Raw genomic sequence first — 23,332 nt, forward strand, 5'->3', positions numbered from 1 at the left:
TTCCATCCATTTAAATGGTACAATTCAGCAGCTTTTTGCATATTCACAGTGGTGCATGCATTATTATTCCAGAACGTTTTCATCACTTCAGAAAGAGCAGTGGAAATGAATGACCTATCCACCCCTCCCAAGTGGTGGTTCTAAAGAAATTTCTTGGCTATTCCTGACCATAAATTAACTTGTTATATTCCAAGAAAAATCTGGTAGGAATTCTAACCAGAATTGAAATGAATCTGTCTATCAAAACAGGAAGAATTTATACCTTTATGGCATAAACTTCTTCTGCCCATGAATATATCTGGGACCCTATCTTTTCATCTGACCAGAGCCTGGCCCATGTGAAGTCCTCACTACTTTTTGGGCTTGTGAATGATGAGATTCTATACATCGTTAGTTGCAACTGTAGCCTTTCACAGAAGAGAAAAGTAACCTCAGTGAAGCAAGTGACTCTCTGATGGTCAGAAAGAGTGTCAGCCAGTGCTGGAGTGATCCAGTGGACTTGGTGTTTGCAGCTAGATTTCTCGACCACCTACAGTTAAGGGGATTAGAGAGTTCTTTTATTTTTTCTTAATGGCATTGCATTTATTTTTACTTATTTTTTAAAATTATTTTTTATTTAAGTGTAGTCAATTTACAATGTTAGTTTCAAGTGTACAGCAGAGATTCAGTTATAAACATATGCATATGTATATATATATGTTTTAGATTGTTTTTAGTATAAATCACTACAAGAAATTGAATATAGTTCCCTGTGTTATGTAGCAGGTCCTTGTCATTTATTTTATATTTACTAATTTGTATCTGTTAATCCCCCCTTTCCTGCCTGCTAAACACAGTTTGCTTTCTATGTCCATGAGTCCATTACTAGGAGCACCATTTTTCCTAGTAATACATGCTCTTTTGCTGCTTTCAGTTTCAGTAATTCCATCTTATCTGTGGGCGCTTTTCTTCTGGTGGCCTTAATGTGGTTTGCACACGTGGTAATAGAGATCTGTATTTGGGAGAACCCCAGGCCTCGTGTAGTCCCTGGTACAGAGTGCCCACTGAATTGATGCTTGAACTGGGAAAAAAGCACAGTAAATGTTGGAATTTCCACTATGGTTGAGAATTCTATAACCTCTTTTGACAAACTTAATATTGGCTGCACCCATTCTGGGTAATTTGGTGGAAATTCATGTTATGGTGGTGAAGAGACGGGGCCTTGTATGCTTCTTCTCTTTCTGTTTTCTAACACTCATTCTCCTGGGCCTTCCAGATCCTCCCCTAGAAGTGCCAGGTCTGGCTTGGTGCTGCGCTGAGGCAATATTTGTTAATAAGGCCCTTTCCTCATCTCTTCTGAGCCTCCGGTTCTTTCTCTGCACAATGAGGGCTTAGACTAGATAACTACTTTTCAGTTTCTTTTAAAGCCATGTTTCCTTTGAGAAACAGAAAATGCAAATCTCTCCTCTCAAACCAACCCTTTAGATTTTGAAAAGTCCTCCAAGGAGTGACATAGCTCTTTGTGGAAAATGAATGTGATTGTGATTCCAGGTGACACAGAAAAGACTATTCAGAGATTGATTGCAGGGAGAGGGCAGGAAAGGGGCAGTATGTCACACTTTCTAGTGTGAGCACTGGAGCAGGGGCTTGGATTTAAATACGGTGTCTGACGTGGCCTCTCTCTAATCTTGTAGAATGTGATAAACTACTCTACCTCAGTTTCTTGATGTGTCAAGTTGGGGTGATAATATTTTAAGGCTTTTGTGAAACATTATGCACATAAGCCATTTGTGTATGGGTAGAAACAAGACCTGCTAGGGATTCAGGGATTTGTTTAAAAAAAAAAAAAATCTTGTCCATAGCACTCTGTCTGTGTGTATTTAGTAGTTCCTGAAGGGTGAGGGTGAGTCTAAAGTCCATCGTGGGACAGGTGGCCCATGATTCTCTGTGCCCCTGAATGCCCCCTGCTCCCCAGTCCTCTTCCTCAGTCCAGGATGAAGTTCCCTAGTAGATTTACTCAGAGGTCTTGTGAAAATGGCTATTCATTTTATTGTTTCACCAAGAAGGGCTGCCATCATGATCTCTGTGGTCAGGTTTTGAAGGGCTGCCATCATGATATCTGGTAAGCATTCTATGGAATTGGGTGTTTCTATTTAATGAAAAGAAAAAAATTAGAAATAGAAAATTAGAACAAGGATGGTCACATGGGCTCTTGGAAGTGGACACCATTAGAAGTTGGAGGGACTAGTGGGCTCAGTGGGAATGTTAACTGAGTGTATCTCATGGGCTGGGCATTGTCCTATTTGTACTGTGTGTTCCTTATTTGAGACAGTGAGCTCACCTAACCTCGAACACCTCTTTAAAAAATTAGACTTTTTATTTTGAGATGTAATGTAGATTCCCATGTGGTAGAAAGAGATAATATGGAGAGAGCCTATGGACTCTTTGCCCAGTTTTCCTTAATGGTTCCATCTTGCAATATTGGGGTACAATTCATTACTGACTCACTAACAATTTGAGGTTTGTGTTATTGCCCTCATTTCTATCCACGATTAAATTGGGGCTTAGAGAAGCACACAGGCCTGTCCAGGTCACCCACATTGTTAGTGCAGAGTCTGGTGAACGTGGGCTTGGGATTTCCAGGAAGTATCATTATGATGGTCTTTGGCAGGGAGCAGCATTCACTTTGCTTGTTTATTCATTCATTCAAAAAACATTTATTGAGTAAATTCTGTGGGTCAGATGCTTTCTTAGGGTTATCTGATTCTTCAGCAGTACTGAGAACCAGGTAATGTTTATATTTTTTAAACTGAGAAAATTAGCTCTGAGAGGTTATAACTCCCCCAAAGGAAGAATAGCTCATAAAGGGGGGATAGTACATTTGTACAGTCACCACTTTTTATGCAGGTGGTACCCTAGGCATTTTACATTTGCAAACATCCGTAATCCAGATATATTCTTGCAAGGCAAGGATTTTTTTTAATTGATGTATAGTCAAGTTTACAATGTTGTGTCAATTGCAAGGTGTTTTTTGACTTTTGAATTAAAAAATACTTTTTCAGGAGGGAAATTAGGTGTATTTATTTGTTTGATTTTTTAAAATGAGGTACTGGGGTTTGAACCCAGGACCTCGTACATGCTAAGCATGTGCTCCACCAATGAACAGTACCCTCTACCCCAAGGCAAGTTTTCTTATCCATTACTATGAAGCTAAGGGGTTCAAATAAATTGAATAGAATTCCAGATCTTTTGATCCTACTGTGGTCCTTTTCTTTATATTCTGCTGAAGGAGTTTGGGGAAAGCATATCCTTTGTTCATTTCTTTATTCAGCATTTTTGAGTAGTGACTTTATATCAGAGCCTTGCTAGGTGCTTGGAAATATAAAATAAGAAATGACACTTCTCTGCAGGGGCAGGAAGCCTAGACCAAAAACTGGGTAATGTGATCCGAGCTACAGTAGCCATGTGCAGACTATGAGGACAAACTGTACCCCCGGATTTGCTTTGGCTTCCCTTGCCTTCTGTCTGGTACACACCAGGTCACCGCAACCCAGATGGGCCCATAGCACACAGCAGAGTATGTACCTCGATCTCCTCTCCTGTCTCGGCAGGGCCTGCAACATGAGCATCCCTGACTACGTGCAGTGTGCTGAGGACCACCAGACTCTTCCCGTTGTAGTCCAAACCATGGAGATCATCTCAGAGGAGAATTTCTTTTGCATCTATCAGCTACTCACCTCGGTGAGCCATATCAGCCCATGTGGCTCCCAGTGGACACTCTGTATCCACTACAGGCACCGCTATGTGCCCGAGAATGGGTGGAGCGTCTTCCAGAAACACTGCAAGGTCGTGGGCCTTGTCACCATTACCGACTGTCTCTCTGCCAAGGCCTTGGAGAAGCTCCACGTGCAGAGGAGCTGTATGGCACCTCGATAATGACTCTCAGCTCTTTGTCTTTGTACTGCATGTGGAGGAAGTCGAGCAGCCGCGCACCGACGTTGCCTTCAAATTTAGAGGACTGCAGGGTGGTGGAGAAGAGGATCGAGGACTTCACTGAGTCACTCTTCATCTTGCTCAAGTCCAAGTGGCTGGATGGTGGCCCCAAGAATTCTGGGGACAAGATCCCCCTCCCCTGCATCCCGTTTGAGATGGAGGACTTCATGGGACTGGACACAGACAGCAGGTAAGTTTACCTGGAGGCCAGTCCACCCTGGCTTTGTGCCGGATTGCTTCCCTACATCCAGAAAGGGATCAGCAAGGAAGAAGTCTGTCTTGTAGCCAAGGGGGGATGGAGATGCAGCCCGCCGGTTTACAGACATTTCAAAGTGAATCCGCCTTTGTTTCAGAGAGATCCTTTTAGGGTTAGTGTGGACACTTACTCCCGCTTTACAGCCATGACCATGGTGGGACCCCTGGGGTTGCTGTCCAATAAAGTAGCCAAAGCCACTGATGCTAGGAGCACTGGGGAGGAGGCTGGACTCAGCTGAGATGTGCTGTAGGTCAAATGCACATCAGACACTGAGGCTTGTCTAGTAAAAGCATATAAACTATCTCTTTACTTCCCATATTGATTACATGTCAAAATGATAGTATTTTACATACAGTAGATTAAGTAAGATCTGTTCTTAAAATCAGTTTCTAGTATTTGTTTTTTGTTTGTTGGTTTGTTTCTTTGTTTACCATTTTAAACGTGGCAAATGGGAAACGTTATTTACATGGCTCTCATTTCATTTCTGTTGGGCAGCCTGTCCTGGGACAGTCTCATCCCTTTGCTTATAGATGAGATGCTGAACCCCGAGAGGCGGAAAGAGGAGCTGGTTGAGCTGGGGCTGGAGCCGGTGTCTCCTGCCTCCCAGGCCCAGCACCTATTCTGCTCAGGCCCTCTCTTCTTGCCCGACAGCCTCCATGACAAGTTAGGACATCAGAAACACCGCCGGGGACTTCCTAATGAACTCCTTATGCAGGGAAAGGCGTATCACGGTGTATGGGACAGAGCAGGGAAATGTTCATTCTCACTTCTTCCCTGTGATTAAGTCAACGGCCCCACATTGCCTCGGAAGTACAGACGAGCTCTTCTGGGCTGCCTACCCCCCCAACTTCAGCTCTGTTTCCCGGTGTATCTGTTGTGCTGTCCCTCAGGCAGAAGAGGGTGAGATGCCTTTTCCGAGACGTGGAAACCTTTGCTGGGGAGAGTGAGGGAAGCTGTGTTCCCCCGGCCTACGGCCTCTGTCCTTGAGTCTGGAGAGGGCTCATGGTGGTCCCACAGGTGACGGTCGGAGAACCTGGCACATGTTTCTGGGCCCGCTGTGAAGGAAGTGCTCTGTGACTCTTGAACTTAGCTAAGATCAGATCCTACTCTCTGGTTGTTGGTAAGTTGGAGGAGAAGATGCTAGAGAATTGATAAAAAGAATGTCTAGACCAGCCCTGTGAGTGAGAAGCACAGGGGACACGAGTCCCACCTGCGAGAGACAATGTAGCGGGCTCTGGATGAATTTTCTGTTCCTCCCAGACATACCTCTATGACTTAAGGAAGGGGAGAGGCATGCTGTAGCCATGATCTGTACTTGTCCTCTCAGGGCCCTGTGATCTACATGCCCGCACTCCCCATCTGCTTCTTAAGATGAGCTGGCATGTATAGGAGCCTGGGCACTGCTGAGGGCATAGCTCCCAGCACCGTGCTACACAGAGTCTGGCTCTGTTCACCTCACCTGTCAACTCCTGCTGAGGCCCCAGACATTAGTCAAGGTAGGTGCATCAGCGAAACCTAAGCAGGGACCACCTTCTCCCCCTGGACAGAGTGGTGAGTGAGCAGTGGAAGCCTGGAGCCCTGCCCCAGCCCCCACGCCAGTGCCACTTCTTTTGTCATAGGAGGCACTGGTGATATTTTTGCTCAACAAATGCTTGTCTCTGAGTCTGCAGACCCACCAGAGAATGCCAGCTTGTTTTTGCCTTTTGAAGTCTGCCCTTGGGACTTGGCGGAGTAGCCGGATGTGTACTTAGCCCACAGTGGTTCAGCGCATTAAACCTGCCTCCTTGTGGGTCTGTCTATTGTGGTACCATAAGGGCTCAGCCAGCATCTGAACGTCATTGAGATAACGCGGCCAGTGAGCTAGGGTCAAGCACATTCTCCTCCAGTCACTTTTACTCCATTGTTTCTTTTACTATTCCACAGTCATTAATTTTTTAAACAATGCTTTGGTGCAGGAGCAGAGCCTCATTCTCTCCTGCTACTCTTGGTGGAAGTGAGTAAAACGGTCCAGACTGAAATGCGACCACATTTTGTAGCTCAAAAGCTGCCTAGACGCTTGTAGGTCGAATTTTGGTTAGGGGAGCTGAACACGTTGTGGTCCCCCGGCAGCGCCGCTCCCCTCAGGCCCCTGCTTTCCCTTGAGCAGGAGGTGAGGTTGGGCCTCACCATCCCCGTGTCCCTGGCCTCACACACTCACATAAATTCTTGTACATGCAGTCAAAATCATTTTTGTTCTTGTGTGATTCTAATTTTCTCTTGTTCCTCTTTTCCTTTCTCTTTACTCCTTTTTCACTTGTACTGCCCAGTGAGCATGTTGTTGCTTCTGAAAATGTGGGCTGTGCACACCCTGCATTGGAAATAGCCAGATTGCCCTCCGTACAGTCTCCATCGCTTTAAAAAGCAACAACTTAACAGCTGTTTTGATCCATCTATTATCTTAGTCATTTTTTAATTTCTATTTTTTTGGAATATTTGCTTTGTTAGCTCATCACCCACTGGTGTTTGATACCTGTTGAAATCCTTGCTTTTGAGGAACATGTTTGGTCCTCCTTTTATTTGGTGACAAATGCGCCCTTATTAAATTTGTTTGATTGTTTTGAAGAAGTAAGATGCGAATTGATTTTGTCGGGTGCTCAGGGATTCTTTTCATGGAGTATTTAAACTTGTAAGGTCAAACTCTGCAGCATTTTGCTCGATTCCTGCTTTTACACAAACGTGCTCGGCACGCGGTTCCTGGCTGTCGCTGTGTGACGTGTGTGACGGCGCTTCCTGGCCGGCGGTCACTGGTGAGGAAGTGGCCGCCACGGAGGTGACAGCTGCAGGGGACGCTGTTGGAGGAAGCGGTCACCGTTTGGTTCTCCTTGGCAGGAGATGATGTGATGAGTCAGAGTAGGGTGGCTGCGAGGTGTAGCAGTGTCCAATTTTCAAGTGGTTTTCAGGCCCAGGCTTGTGGCTTAGTAGCCGTGTCAGTTTGAAGGACGCACGCAAGGAAGTGAAACAATTTATCTAATCAATTGAAGCAGTGATGTACCCAATTCCCAGGACTACTGTGGAGATCCAGTGAGATACACTGTGCAGTGTGCAGCGTGGTCTCCAGCAGAGAGTCAGTGCTGAGTGAGTGCCAGTGAGTATCTGGTAGGTCAGTTGAGGGTAGTGGGACTCGGTGTCTGAGGATATCTGGTCCCTGAAGGAGGGGTCCATTCACATCTGTGAGTGATGGGCCTGAGTTGGGAGACGCAGGGAGACCTTACCCTCCGACCAGGGGCCCTGGTAAGGACGGCTATGGGAGGAACACCGTGAAGTCAGCTCTTTGCATGTGGAGTTGGAGCTGCCTTTGAGACAACTAACTGCAGTGTCACGAGCTTAAAGAGGAGATCTGGGCCCAGGTTGTGCATTTTCCTAAAATCTCAACTCCTAAGGACGCCGAAGTATTGATCACTGAACGTGAAGTCATACTTTAAAGGACAAACGAATAGTAGTATTATCTCTGTCATCAAAGCTCACGTCTATTTATTCATCACTCACTTTGCTAATTGGGTACTTACAGAGCTCACTTCACCGTCCTCCCGTGGGCTCAGGCTCCACAGAAAAGAGCTGGTGAGACTCCCTCTTTTCTAGAATAAGACACATTTAGCTTGTAGACTTCTGTACCTCGCCAGACTTAGGAAATTAGTTTGTTGGTTTAATTGTATTTTCTGTTGGCCATGTCCTGACAGGAGAGAAATTTTACCTCATGGTCATGTTTCAATTAGCTGTTACTGAGAATTGCTGATCTGATACATAGTGTATGTATTACATTAACTTTGTAGAGTAGTTATCATTTTTCTGTCTTTGCCCTTTAATTTTGTTTGCCCCTTCAGTGTTCTATTCTTTTTGGGGCCTTATTTTTTTTTTATTAAAAAATGTCTGTTAGCAGTTAAGAAAAAAAAAGCAAAGAAAAAATGCACATGAGAACTAAATTTAGAAAATGTCTAGTGTGTTTTCTGTCTCGGCAATGGAGGGTTCTAGAAACTCCTGAAAACCTTCATTACACAAGTTCCTTAAAATGCTGATTGAGAAATAAAACCTTCCTTCCTCATCTTTCAAGCTGCACAACTCATTGTCAAGAAAGTGAGGGAAAATTCTCAGAAGCCAAGACAAACGAGAAAGCAGGGTTTCTGAGAGATACGTGAGCGTTAGAAGCCGTGGTGTGCTGGTTGGCTCCTGAACTGATTTTCAGTTGCCTTGACAGGAGGGAAGGATGTTAGCCCCAGACCTCTCATACTAGGAGTTGGATGGGTGATCATATAATGGGCCAAGCCCATCCTGAGAATCTTGCTTTACTAAAGGGTGAAATAGGAAAAAAAAATTCCTCAAGACAAGAAAGTAAGAAAAGTCAATTTTGTTGGAAGAGGGGAAAAATAACAAATCCAAAGTAAGGATATAGTTTAAAGCTGTTCTGGCATGAGAGTGACCACAAACTCCTGGCAGAAAAGCACAGCTACTCCTTGATTGATAAGTTGTGTTTTGAATGAATCAGTGAACAGCTATTCCGAAAAAGGCCTCCAGAGTCTTGTGGATCAAGATACTGGACAGCAAACACCTCTCTTCCAAGGTCTCATTCAAATAACCAGAAAGGTTTTAAAGGAAACTAACAATAATCTGAGTTGTATTTATTGACATTACTATATGCTAAGAATTCAGAGGTGACTATGGAGTTGTCTCCTCTTTTATGGACCTTATTTTCTCTTTGGGGAGAAAAATGACATAGTTGGGTATCTTGGTGGAGGGAGGTGTTAGTCTGTTGCAATTAGCCAGGAGAGGAGATTAAGAAAACAGTGAAAGATGGGTGAACTTTTTAGCTGAGGACAGGCTTGTTCACTTGGCTTTTAATTGCAGGCTCAATGAGCTGTCACTGGAGGGACTAGATCTTACGGAGGATGGACTTAGCTCAGGCCTCTTTTGAATGGACAAGTGAACCTGGAAAAAGACAGTCAAATCTGTGCAGACATTAAAGTTCACTTGAACGTGCTGCATCCCTGAGCCAAAGATAGGACAAATATGCAGCAATTCTTGAGGACAGAAGAGTGGTTTTTAAGGTTCTCCAAGAATGAATCCCATGGAACCGAGATGGCCAGTTGTCAAACTGAGACTTTGTCCTTTGGACGGTGTACCCAGCAAGGGTATTGGCCTTTTATATGTTTCCATTTGTCTTTAATACATGTCTGTTGATGAGGACATGGGCACAAATGTTTGACACCTTGTCGAGGCGATTTTGGATACCTGCCTAGAAGCACGGGCACAGTTGCGGCTGCTTCATACATCTTGCAGCCCATCCCTTTCCCCGGCTCCGTGATCACGGCAGAGTGGTTCCTTGTTGACCTGTCCGTTTCCTCTGTGACATCATAACCCATGAAAAGACCGGAGCATATTAACTTGGCTTTGTTAAAGTCAAAGGTACAGATCAAATATGGAGTCAGATTTGTTCTTTCCTATTTCAGTAGTACCATGGAGATGGCAGTTTGGGCAGCTTTTTGTAGTGTCCTGGAGGCTTTCTCTCTCAGCTTCTGGGTGCCTCTATTGAAAACCCTTCATTGCTGTCTGGCCTGCTGGTAATGCACACTGCCTGTTTTGCCCTGAAGATGTGTTCTGTTTATAAACTCATCTCTACTCCTTGGAAAACAACTCAAGAAAAACTCAGTTGGTTTTCCACCAGCCATGGGCAGGGGTGAGGTAAACCGTGTTATTATTTCATAAAATAATAGTAATAATAGTAATAGTCATAGTAGTAGTACTTGTAGTAATAGTAATAATAATAATAATAATAATAATTATAATAATAATAATAATAATAATAATAATAATATTAATAGAAGTCTTAAAACAGGACAGAGCCCATTGGAGAGAGTCAAAAAATGCTTTCTGGCTTAAATCAAAAGTGATGACTAGTGATTCCATGGCTGCTGTATTTGCTAAGCTAATTACTCCTTTGCTCCATTACACATTTCTTTTATCTGAAAAAGAAATACAAGGAAATGGTTTAAAAAAAACTCAAACAGAGCACAAAAATACACAAGTGAAAGAAGTTTTCCCTCATCCTCTGTTCTTTCAGCCCTCTCTGGAGATGCCTCTGTTTACTATCCTTTGGGTGCTTTTCCAGATATGCTTTGCACATTCCCACCTATGTATGTAAATTCCTTTAAAATTTTAGTTATTTTTAACTTAAAGGGATTTAAATCCTCAAGTGGCTTCTGGCCGGGTAATATAACAGAACAAATCTGACTCCATATTAGATTTGTTCCTTTGAATTTAACCCTGTGCTCTGTCACCTAGGCTTCATCTTGCTTGTAAAACAATGTTGCCTAGAGCCTGAAATAAACAGGAGACCCTATTCTGAAGGCTCTGACCTTTAAGGATATTTAACACTTTTTCATTCATTAAAAGATAGCAAATTGCAGAATAGAAAATAACGTTTCTTTTGTTGGAGGTTTACAGGGATCTGACCCACGCAGATAGCTGCAAGAACAAAGGATTCTAACAAGAAGGAATTCCTACACTAAGAAGTTTGCACTAACCAAGCACATAGGAAAGGAGCCTGAATTGTGACTTGGGGAGATGGTTTTCCAGGACATTAGTTTGCCATCTAGGTCTACAGAAACTTGCTATTCCATGCCCCAACATCTGGTCTCCCAACTTATTGGCCTGTCCTGCACTGAGGAGAATGAATTTGGACTTGGTAACACTCCTATCTACCTAGAAAGCTGGGCACTGGAGCTGAGTGTTATGGAAACAGGCCAGCCAAGAAAAAAGCACCAATCGGAGTGTTGGAGTACTCAGAATTATTATGCCGGTGGGCTCAGAGGGGCTTCGGCTCCGAAGTTTTGAGTACCTCCAAGACGTGCACATGAGGTTTTAAAGGCTTAATTACAAGTAAGGGGGGATTAGCCAATAAGGCTCAAAGAACAAAAAGCAAGGAATAAGTACACTGGAGCTTATCAATTTGTAACAGATCACATTACTGACACTTGTTGAGCTTGGAATTACGAGTTAGGTTGTTAGGCCAATAAACTGACACTAAACTTCAGATTTACGAGATAGCCCAGCAGAATTTAGATCAGTAAACTGACACTTATCACACTTAGATTTGTGACTTAGCTTGTTAGCCCAGCTGGACTTTTCCTTCACATGAGGACAGCTCTCCCACACCCAGGGAACTACTGTGAGCCCTTGATGTTTCCACTAGGGTGGGTATGGTTTACCCAGGAGGGATGGGGACTATGCACCAACACTCAGGCAGTCTGCTCTGTCTGGGGCTCTGATCTTGTACCATCCCGCTCCCCGCCAGCCCAACACCTGGGACAGTGGAGCTAAGGCAGAGATCCTGCCTGCCTGTTTCCCAGCGTGTAAAAGGGGAATATGTGCTCTTCCCAAGGTAGTTCTGAGCGACAACACCTGCGGGTGCTTGGTTCTCAGAGCAACAGAAAACCCAGCTCCGCGTGGGGGCAACGGGTGTGATCTCCCTAGGGTTTCTGCAGAAGCATCGGACGGAGGGTTGGATCACGGTGGTAAAATTGAGCTGCGGGGCTTGAAGGGTAACAGAAGGGTACAGAGGCAGGTCTGCCGCCTAGGGGTGCCCCAGAGGTAAAGCTTTTTTTTCTCCAACTCCGCTAAGACCCTCCCTTCTCCAGAGCCCTTCCTTCTCTCTGCTCATCCTGTCCATCTGTATCCCTCCAATTTTCCCGTCCTCTCCACCCGCTCCCATCTTCTCCCTCCCTCGCTGTCCCACCTTCTCTCACAGAACCCAGAGAGGATCGCTGGCCCTCCTGCGCATGCGCAGTCAGTGCCAAGTGGTCCGCTGCTTGGGAGCTCCATATCCGAGCCGGGGATCGGGCCCAAAGGCTTCTCAACTACGTCGCCCGGTAGGCCTTTGGTTCCTGCCTGGGGCCGGGGCCTCTGACTGTGGAAGTGCAAGGTGGGGGGCTCCCAGGAAAGGGGTCAGGCGGCTGCGGGAGGGCGGTCCGCCTGTCACAGACCCCAAGGGCGCTAGTCAGCCCGTGTTCAGATGAATTGCTCAGGCCAGACCCCTCTGCCAGCGCCACCTGCCCCGGCGCCCCGGCCACAGTGTCCAGGGCCTGGTGTGCACCTGCCACCTCTCACCCAGCCGGGATCCCCTCAGTCCGCGGCTGGCGTCCCATTCCCCTCTCCCTCCCGCTAGTCCTCTCCTCCCGGGCTTCCTCTCCTCGTCCGCCGGCCCGTCCCCGCCCCTGGGCGGGCTGTGTCCCGGGCGGGCGGGGTCTGCGGACCCGGACGGGGGCGGGCGCCTGGGACTGGGGCTGGGGCTGTCCTCCGAGCGAGGCTGCAGCCCGCGTCCCCCTCCCCGCTTTCCCTGCCCCGCGACCCCGGGGCTGCCCTGCTCTCCCTTTCCCGCTCCCTGAGGACCAGCTCTGTGGCGTGGGCGCTGCTACCTGGGCTGAAAGCCTCCGGCTCTAACGCCCAGCTTCTCCTGGTGGAGTTGGGAAAAGGGAGCGTCACTGCTAAGCGAGGTTCTGTCTCCCCCCTCCATGTTTCTGCAGCAGGTAAGTACCTTGAACGCTTTCAGGTGTTATGATGGAGGTGCTTGTTGATGTCACGTGTTTTTATAGTGAGAGGGATTGCAGTGGTGAAAGCAGGGCTTGGTTCTGTTAAAAATGTGCTGAAGGCATGAGGCTGTGACATCCTCCTTCCTTCCCTCTCCCAGGGTGAAAGGAGTGATCCTCGATTTTCAAAAGATAGTTACAGTCCCTAACTAGCCCAGCCCAGCTAGTGTGTGTTAAGAGGAACAGCACCACCAGAGGCCTTGGAGACCCAGGGATATTGCAGTCCTAAAGTGCTCCTGGCATAGTTTGGCTTGTTTAGGTTTTTTGTTTTTCTTAAATTGTGGGACAGACTAGTGTATAAACTGAAAAATAATTGTCAAGAAATAATTTTCATAGGACAGTTTTATTGTGATATAGTTCACACACCATGAATTCCATCCATTTAAATGGTACAATTCAGCAGCTTTTTGCATATTCACAGTGGTGCATGCATTATTATTCCAGAACGTTTTCATCACTTCAGAAAGAGCAGTGGAAATGAATGACCTATCCACCCCTCCCAAGTGGTGGTTCTAAAGAAATTTCTTGGCTATTCCTGACCATAAATTAACTTGTTATATTCCAAGAAAAATCTGGTAGGAATTCTAACCAGAATTGAAATGAATCTGTCTATCAAAACAGGAAGAATTTATACCTTTATGGCATAAACTTCTTCTGCCCATGAATATATCTGGGACCCTATCTTTTCATCTGACCAGAGCCTGGCCCATGTGAAGTCCTCACTACTTTTTGGGCTTGTGAATGATGAGATTCTATACATCGTTAGTTGCAACTGTAGCCTTTCACAGAAGAGAAAAGTAACCTCAGTGAAGCAAGTGACTCTCTGATGGTCAGAAAGAGTGTCAGCCAGTGCTGGAGTGATCCAGTGGACTTGGTGTTTGCAGCTAGATTTCTCGACCACCTACAGTTAAGGGGATTAGAGAGTTCTTTTATTTTTTCTTAATGGCATTGCATTTATTTTTACTTATTTTTTAAAATTATTTTTTATTTAAGTGTAGTCAATTTACAATGTTAGTTTCAAGTGTACAGCAGAGATTCAGTTATAAACATATGCATATGTATATATATATGTTTTAGATTGTTTTTAGTATAAATCACTACAAGAAATTGAATATAGTTCCCTGTGTTATGTAGCAGGTCCTTGTCATTTATTTTATATTTACTAATTTGTATCTGTTAATCCCCCCTTTCCTGCCTGCTAAACACAGTTTGCTTTCTATGTCCATGAGTCCATTACTAGGAGCACCATTTTTCCTAGTAATACATGCTCTTTTGCTGCTTTCAGTTTCAGTAATTCCATCTTATCTGTGGGCGCTTTTCTTCTGGTGGCCTTAATGTGGTTTGCACACGTGGTAATAGAGATCTGTATTTGGGAGAACCCCAGGCCTCGTGTAGTCCCTGGTACAGAGTGCCCACTGAATTGATGCTTGAACTGGGAAAAAAGCACAGTAAATGTTGGAATTTCCACTATGGTTGAGAATTCTATAACCTCTTTTGACAAACTTAATATTGGCTGCACCCATTCTGGGTAATTTGGTGGAAATTCATGTTATGGTGGTGAAGAGACGGGGCCTTGTATGCTTCTTCTCTTTCTGTTTTCTAACACTCATTCTCCTGGGCCTTCCAGATCCTCCCCTAGAAGTGCCAGGTCTGGCTTGGTGCTGCGCTGAGGCAATATTTGTTAATAAGGCCCTTTCCTCATCTCTTCTGAGCCTCCGGTTCTTTCTCTGCACAATGAGGGCTTAGACTAGATAACTACTTTTCAGTTTCTTTTAAAGCCATGTTTCCTTTGAGAAACAGAAAATGCAAATCTCTCCTCTCAAACCAACCCTTTAGATTTTGAAAAGTCCTCCAAGGAGTGACATAGCTCTTTGTGGAAAATGAATGTGATTGTGATTCCAGGTGACACAGAAAAGACTATTCAGAGATTGATTGCAGGGAGAGGGCAGGAAAGGGGCAGTATGTCACACTTTCTAGTGTGAGCACTGGAGCAGGGGCTTGGATTTAAATACGGTGTCTGACGTGGCCTCTCTCTAATCTTGTAGAATGTGATAAACTACTCTACCTCAGTTTCTTGATGTGTCAAGTTGGGGTGATAATATTTTAAGGCTTTTGTGAAACATTATGCACATAAGCCATTTGTGTATGGGTAGAAACAAGACCTGCTAGGGATTCAGGGATTTGTTTAAAAAAAAAAAAAATCTTGTCCATAGCACTCTGTCTGTGTGTATTTAGTAGTTCCTGAAGGGTGAGGGTGAGTCTAAAGTCCATCGTGGGACAGGTGGCCCATGATTCTCTGTGCCCCTGAATGCCCCCTGCTCCCCAGTCCTCTTCCTCAGTCCAGGATGAAGTTCCCTAGTAGATTTACTCAGAGGTCTTGTGAAAATGGCTATTCATTTTATTGTTTCACCAAGAAGGGCTGCCATCATGATCTCTGTGGTCAGGTTTTGAAGGGCTGCCATCATGATATCTGGTAAGCATTCTATGGAATTGGGTGTTTCTATTTAATGAAAAGAAAAAAATTAGAAATAGAAAATTAGAACAAGGATGGTCACATGGGCTCTTGGAAGTGGACACCATTAGAAGTTGGAGGGACTAGTGGGCTCAGTGGGAATGTTAACTGAGTGTATCTCATGGGCTGGGCATTGTCCTATTTGTACTGTGTGTTCCTTATTTGAGACAGTGAGCTCACCTAACCTCGAACACCTCTTTAAAAAATTAGACTTTTTATTTTGAGATGTAATGTAGATTCCCATGTGGTAGTAAGAGATAATATGGAGAGAGCCTATGGACTCTTTGCCCAGTTTTCCTTAATGGTTCCATCTTGCAATATTGGGGTACAATTCATTACTGACTCACTAACAATTTGAGGTTTGTGTTATTGCCCTCATTTCTATCCACGATTAAATTGGGGCTTAGAGAAGCACACAGGCCTGTCCAGGTCACCCACATTGTTAGTGCAGAGTCTGGTGAACGTGGGCTTGGGATTTCCAGGAAGTATCATTATGATGGTCTTTGGCAGGGAGCAGCATTCACTTTGCTTGTTTATTCATTCATTCAAAAAACATTTATTGAGTAAATTCTGTGGGTCAGATGCTTTCTTAGGGTTATCTGATTCTTCAGCAGTACTGAGAACCAGGTAATGTTTATATTTTTTAAACTGAGAAAATTAGCTCTGAGAGGTTATAACTCCCCCAAAGGAAGAATAGCTCATAAAGGGGGGATAGTACATTTGTACAGTCACCACTTTTTATGCAGGTGGTACCCTAGGCATTTTACATTTGCAAACATCCGTAATCCAGATATATTCTTGCAAGGCAAGGATTTTTTTTAATTGATGTATAGTCAAGTTTACAATGTTGTGTCAATTGCAAGGTGTTTTTTGACTTTTGAATTAAAAAATACTTTTTCAGGAGGGAAATTAGGTGTATTTATTTGTTTGATTTTTTAAAATGAGGTACTGGGGTTTGAACCCAGGACCTCGTACATGCTAAGCATGTGCTCCACCAATGAACAGTACCCTCTACCCCAAGGCAAGTTTTCTTATCCATTACTATGAAGCTAAGGGGTTCAAATAAATTGAATAGAATTCCAGATCTTTTGATCCTACTGTGGTCCTTTTCTTTATATTCTGCTGAAGGAGTTTGGGGAAAGCATATCCTTTGTTCATTTCTTTATTCAGCATTTTTGAGTAGTGACTTTATATCAGAGCCTTGCTAGGTGCTTGGAAATATAAAATAAGAAATGACACTTCTCTGCAGGGGCAGGAAGCCTAGACCAAAAACTGGGTAATGTGATCCGAGCTACAGTAGCCATGTGCAGACTATGAGGACAAACTGTACCCCCGGATTTGCTTTGGCTTCCCTTGCCTTCTGTCTGGTACACACCAGGTCACCGCAACTCAGATGGGCCCATAGCACACAGCAGAGTATGTACCTCGATCTCCTCTCCTGTCTCGGCAGGGCCTGCAACATGAGCATCCCTGACTACGTGCAGTGTGCTGAGGACCACCAGACTCTTCCCGTTGTAGTCCAAACCATGGAGATCATCTCAGAGGAGAATTTCTTTTGCATCTATCAGCTACTCACCTCGGTGAGCCATATCAGCCCATGTGGCTCCCAGTGGACACTCTGTATCCACTACAGGCACCGCTATGTGCCCGAGAATGGGTGGAGCGTCTTCCAGAAACACTGCAAGGTCGTGGGCCTTGTCACCATTACCGACTGTCTCTCTGCCAAGGCCTTGGAGAAGCTCCACGTGCAGAGGAGCTGTATGGCACCTCGATAATGACTCTCAGCTCTTTGTCTTTGTACTGCATGTGGAGGAAGTCGAGCAGCCGCGCACCGACGTTGCCTTCAAATTTAGAGGACTGCAGGGTGGTGGAGAAGAGGATCGAGGACTTCACTGAGTCACTCTTCATCTTGCTCAAGTCCAAGTGGCTGGATGGTGGCCCCAAGAATTCTGGGGACAAGATCCCCCTCCCCTGCATCCCGTTTGAGATGGAGGACTTCATGGGACTGGACACAGACAGCAGGTAAGTTTACCTGGAGGCCAGTCCACCCTGGCTTTGTGCCGGATTGCTTCCCTACATCCAGAAAGGGATCAGCAAGGAAGAAGTCTGTCTTGTAGCCAAGGGGGGATGGAGATGCAGCCCGCCGGTTTACAGACATTTCAAAGTGAATCCGCCTTTGTTTCAGAGAGATCCTTTTAGGGTTAGTGTGGACACTTACTCCCGCTTTACAGCCATGACCATGGTGGGACCCCTGGGGTTGCTGTCCAATAAAGTAGCCAAAGCCACTGATGCTAGGAGCACTGGGGAGGAGGCTGGGCTCAGCTGAGATGTGCTGTAGGTCAAATGCACATCAGACACTGAGGCTTGTCTAGTAAAAGCATATAAACTATCTCTTTACTTCCCATATTGATTACATGTCAAAATGATAGTATTTTACATACAGTAGATTAAGTAAGATCTGTTCTTAAAATCAGTTTCTAGTATTTGTTTTTTGTTTGTTGGTTTGTTTCTTTGTTTACCATTTTAAACGTGGCAAATGGGAAACGTTATTTACATGGCTCTCATTTCATTTCTGTTGGGCAGCCTGTCCTGGGACAGTCTCATCCCTTTGCTTATAGATGAGATGCTGAACCCCGAGAGGCGGAAAGAGGAGCTGGTTGAGCTGGGGCTGGAGCCGGTGTCTCCTGCCTCCCAGGCCCAGCACCTATTCTGCTCAGGCCCTCTCTTCTTGCCCGACAGCCTCCATGACAAGTTAGGACATCAGAAACACCGCCGGGGACTTCCTAATGAACTCCTTATGCAGGGAAAGGCGTATCACGGTGTATGGGACAGAGCAGGGAAATGTTCATTCTCACTTCTTCCCTGTGATTAAGTCAACGGCCCCACATTGCCTCGGAAGTACAGACGAGCTCTTCTGGGCTGCCTACCCCCCCAACTTCAGCTCTGTTTCCCGGTGTATCTGTTGTGCTGTCCCTCAGGCAGAAGAGGGTGAGATGCCTTTTCCGAGACGTGGAAACCTTTGCTGGGGAGAGTGAGGGAAGCTGTGTTCCCCCGGCCTACGGCCTCTGTCCTTGAGTCTGGAGAGGGCTCATGGTGGTCCCACAGGTGACGGTCGGAGAACCTGGCACATGTTTCTGGGCCCGCTGTGAAGGAAGTGCTCTGTGACTCTTGAACTTAGCTAAGATCAGATCCTACTCTCTGGTTGTTGGTAAGTTGGAGGAGAAGATGCTAGAGAATTGATAAAAAGAATGTCTAGACCAGCCCTGTGAGTGAGAAGCACAGGGGACACGAGTCCCACCTGCGAGAGACAATGTAGCGGGCTCTGGATGAATTTTCTGTTCCTCCCAGACATACCTCTATGACTTAAGGAAGGGGAGAGGCATGCTGTAGCCATGATCTGTACTTGTCCTCTCAGGGCCCTGTGATCTACATGCCCGCACTCCCCATCTGCTTCTTAAGATGAGCTGGCATGTATAGGAGCCTGGGCACTGCTGAGGGCATAGCTCCCAGCACCGTGCTACACAGAGTCTGGCTCTGTTCACCTCACCTGTCAACTCCTGCTGAGGCCCCAGACATTAGTCAAGGTAGGTGCATCAGCGAAACCTAAGCAGGGACCACCTTCTCCCCCTGGACAGAGTGGTGAGTGAGCAGTGGAAGCCTGGAGCCCTGCCCCAGCCCCCACGCCAGTGCCACTTCTTTTGTCATAGGAGGCACTGGTGATATTTTTGCTCAACAAATGCTTGTCTCTGAGTCTGCAGACCCACCAGAGAATGCCAGCTTGTTTTTGCCTTTTGAAGTCTGCCCTTGGGACTTGGCGGAGTAGCCGGATGTGTACTTAGCCCACAGTGGTTCAGCGCATTAAACCTGCCTCCTTGTGGGTCTGTCTATTGTGGTACCATAAGGGCTCAGCCAGCATCTGAACGTCATTGAGATAACGCGGCCAGTGAGCTAGGGTCAAGCACATTCTCCTCCAGTCACTTTTACTCCATTGTTTCTTTTACTATTCCACAGTCATTAATTTTTTAAACAATGCTTTGGTGCAGGAGCAGAGCCTCATTCTCTCCTGCTACTCTTGGTGGAAGTGAGTAAAACGGTCCAGACTGAAATGCGACCACATTTTGTAGCTCAAAAGCTGCCTAGACGCTTGTAGGTCGAATTTTGGTTAGGGGAGCTGAACACGTTGTGGTCCCCCGGCAGTGCCGCTCCCCTCAGGCCCCTGCTTTCCCTTGAGCAGGAGGTGAGGTTGGGCCTCACCATCCCCGTGTCCCTGGCCTCACACACTCACATAAATTCTTGTACATGCAGTCAAAATCATTTTTGTTCTTGTGTGATTCTAATTTTCTCTTGTTCCTCTTTTCCTTTCTCTTTACTCCTTTTTCACTTGTACTGCCCAGTGAGCATGTTGTTGCTTCTGAAAATGTGGGCTGTGCACACCCTGCATTGGAAATAGCCAGATTGCCCTCCGTACAGTCTCCATCGCTTTAAAAAGCAACAACTTAACAGCTGTTTTGATCCATCTATTATCTTAGTCATTTTTTAATTTCTATTTTTTTGGAATATTTGCTTTGTTAGCTCATCACCCACTGGTGTTTGATACCTGTTGAAATCCTTGCTTTTGAGGAACATGTTTGGTCCTCCTTTTATTTGGTGACAAATGCGCCCTTATTAAATTTGTTTGATTGTTTTGAAGAAGTAAGATGCGAATTGATTTTGTCGGGTGCTCAGGGATTCTTTTCATGGAGTATTTAAACTTGTAAGGTCAAACTCTGCAGCATTTTGCTCGATTCCTGCTTTTACACAAACGTGCTCGGCACGCGGTTCCTGGCTGTCGCTGTGTGACGTGTGTGACGGCGCTTCCTGGCCGGCGGTCACTGGTGAGGAAGTGGCCGCCACGGAGGTGACAGCTGCAGGGGACGCTGTTGGAGGAAGCGGTCACCGTTTGGTTCTCCTTGGCAGGAGATGATGTGATGAGTCAGAGTAGGGTGGCTGCGAGGTGTAGCAGTGTCCAATTTTCAAGTGGTTTTCAGGCCCAGGCTTGTGGCTTAGTAGCCGTGTCAGTTTGAAGGACGCACGCAAGGAAGTGAAACAATTTATCTAATCAATTGAAGCAGTGATGTACCCAATTCCCAGGACTATTGTGGAGATCCAGTGAGATACACTGTGCAGTGTGCAGCGTGGTCTCCAGCAGAGAGTCAGTGCTGAGTGAGTGCCAGTGAGTATCTGGTAGGTCAGTTGAGGGTAGTGGGACTCGGTGTCTGAGGATATCTGGTCCCTGAAGGAGGGGTCCATTCACATCTGTGAGTGATGGGCCTGAGTTGGGAGACGCAGGGAGACCTTACCCTCCGACCAGGGGCCCTGGTAAGGACGGCTATGGGAGGAACACCGTGAAGTCAGCTCTTTGCATGTGGAGTTGGAGCTGCCTTTGAGACAACTAACTGCAGTGTCACGAGCTTAAAGAGGAGATCTGGGCCCAGGTTGTGCATTTTCCTAAAATCTCAACTCCTAAGGACGCCGAAGTATTGATCACTGAACGTGAAGTCATACTTTAAAGGACAAACGAATAGTAGTATTATCTCTGTCATCAAAGCTCACGTCTATTTATTCATCACTCACTTTGCTAATTGGGTACTTACAGAGCTCACTTCACCGTCCTCCCGTGGGCTCAGGCTCCACAGAAAAGAGCTGGTGAGACTCCCTCTTTTCTAGAATAAGACACATTTAGCTTGTAGACTTCTGTACCTCGCCAGACTTAGGAAATTAGTTTGTTGGTTTAATTGTATTTTCTGTTGGCCATGTCCTGACAGGAGAGAAATTTTACCTCATGGTCATGTTTCAATTAGCTGTTACTGAGAATTGCTGATCTGATACATAGTGTATGTATTACATTAACTTTGTAGAGTAGTTATCATTTTTCTGTCTTTGCCCTTTAATTTTGTTTGCCCCTTCAGTGTTCTATTCTTTTTGGGGCCTTATTTTTTTTTTATTAAAAAATGTCTGTTAGCAGTTAAGAAAAAAAAAGCAAAGAAAAAATGCACATGAGAACTAAATTTAGAAAATGTCTAGTGTGTTTTCTGTCTCGGCAATGGAGGGTTCTAGAAACTCCTGAAAACCTTCATTACACAAGTTCCTTAAAATGCTGATTGAGAAATAAAACCTTCCTTCCTCATCTTTCAAGCTGCACAACTCATTGTCAAGAAAGTGAGGGAAAATTCTCAGAAGCCAAGACAAACGAGAAAGCAGGGTTTCTGAGAGATACGTGAGCGTTAGAAGCCGTGGTGTGCTGGTTGGCTCCTGAACTGATTTTCAGTTGCCTTGACAGGAGGGAAGGATGTTAGCCCCAGACCTCTCATACTAGGAGTTGGATGGGTGATCATATAATGGGCCAAGCCCATCCTGAGAATCTTGCTTTACTAAAGGGTGAAATAGGAAAAAAAAATTCCTCAAGACAAGAAAGTAAGAAAAGTCAATTTTGTTGGAAGAGGGGAAAAATAACAAATCCAAAGTAAGGATATAGTTTAAAGCTGTTCTGGCATGAGAGTGACCACAAACTCCTGGCAGAAAAGCACAGCTACTCCTTGATTGATAAGTTGTGTTTTGAATGAATCAGTGAACAGCTATTCCGAAAAAGGCCTCCAGAGTCTTGTGGATCAAGATACTGGACAGCAAACACCTCTCTTCCAAGGTCTCATTCAAATAACCAGAAAGGTTTTAAAGGAAACTAACAATAATCTGAGTTGTATTTATTGACATTACTATATGCTAAGAATTCAGAGGTGACTATGGAGTTGTCTCCTCTTTTATGGACCTTATTTTCTCTTTGGGGAGAAAAATGACATAGTTGGGTATCTTGGTGGAGGGAGGTGTTAGTCTGTTGCAATTAGCCAGGAGAGGAGATTAAGAAAACAGTGAAAGATGGGTGAACTTTTTAGCTGAGGACAGTCTTGTTCACTTGGCTTTTAATTGCAGGCTCAATGAGCTGTCACTGGAGGGACTAGATCTTACGGAGGATGGACTTAGCTCAGGCCTCTTTTGAATGGACAAGTGAACCTGGAAAAAGACAGTCAAATCTGTGCAGACATTAAAGTTCACTTGAACGTGCTGCATCCCTGAGCCAAAGATAGGACAAATATGCAGCAATTCTTGAGGACAGAAGAGTGGTTTTTAAGGTTCTCCAAGAATGAATCCCATGGAACCGAGATGGCCAGTTGTCAAACTGAGACTTTGTCCTTTGGACGGTGTACCCAGCAAGGGTATTGGCCTTTTATATGTTTCCATTTGTCTTTAATACATGTCTGTTGATGAGGACATGGGCACAAATGTTTGACACCTTGTCGAGGCGATTTTGGATACCTGCCTAGAAGCACGGGCACAGTTGCGGCTGCTTCATACATCTTGCAGCCCATCCCTTTCCCCGGCTCCGTGATCACGGCAGAGTGGTTCCTTGTTGACCTGTCCGTTTCCTCTGTGACATCATAACCCATGAAAAGACCGGAGCATATTAACTTGGCTTTGTTAAAGTCAAAGGTACAGATCAAATATGGAGTCAGATTTGTTCTTTCCTATTTCAGTAGTACCATGGAGATGGCAGTTTGGGCAGCTTTTTGTAGTGTCCTGGAGGCTTTCTCTCTCAGCTTCTGGGTGCCTCTATTGAAAACCCTTCATTGCTGTCTGGCCTGCTGGTAATGCACACTGCCTGTTTTGCCCTGAAGATGTGTTCTGTTTATAAACTCATCTCTACTCCTTGGAAAACAACTCAAGAAAAACTCAGTTGGTTTTCCACCAGCCATGGGCAGGGGTGAGGTAAACCGTGTTATTATTTCATAAAATAATAGTAATAATAGTAATAGTCATAGTAGTAGTACTTGTAGTAATAGTAATAATAATAATAATAATAATAATTATAATAATAATAATAATTATAATAATAATAATAATATTAATAGAAGTCTTAAAACAGGACAGAGCCCATTGGAGAGA

General features: G+C 45.1%; 1 protein-coding gene across 1 annotated transcript in view; it reads left to right on the forward strand.

Annotated features, from left to right (window-relative positions):
- The window catches only part of LOC140694976 (uncharacterized), a 39,537-nt gene that overhangs the window by 9,331 nt on the left and 6,874 nt on the right, over window positions 1-23,332 (forward strand). Inside the window, exons 2-3 of the mRNA XM_072957972.1 lie at window positions 3,591-4,162; window positions 16,806-17,377. Of these exons, the coding sequence (XP_072814073.1) occupies window positions 3,738-4,162; window positions 16,806-17,130 (750 nt within the window). The 5' untranslated portion in view covers window positions 3,591-3,737 and the 3' untranslated portion in view covers window positions 17,131-17,377. The remainder of the gene's footprint in view (window positions 1-3,590; window positions 4,163-16,805; window positions 17,378-23,332) is intronic.

This window comes from Vicugna pacos, unplaced genomic scaffold, assembly GCF_048564905.1.
Source record: "Vicugna pacos unplaced genomic scaffold, VicPac4 scaffold_115, whole genome shotgun sequence".
Lineage (NCBI taxonomy): Eukaryota > Metazoa > Chordata > Mammalia > Artiodactyla > Camelidae > Vicugna > Vicugna pacos.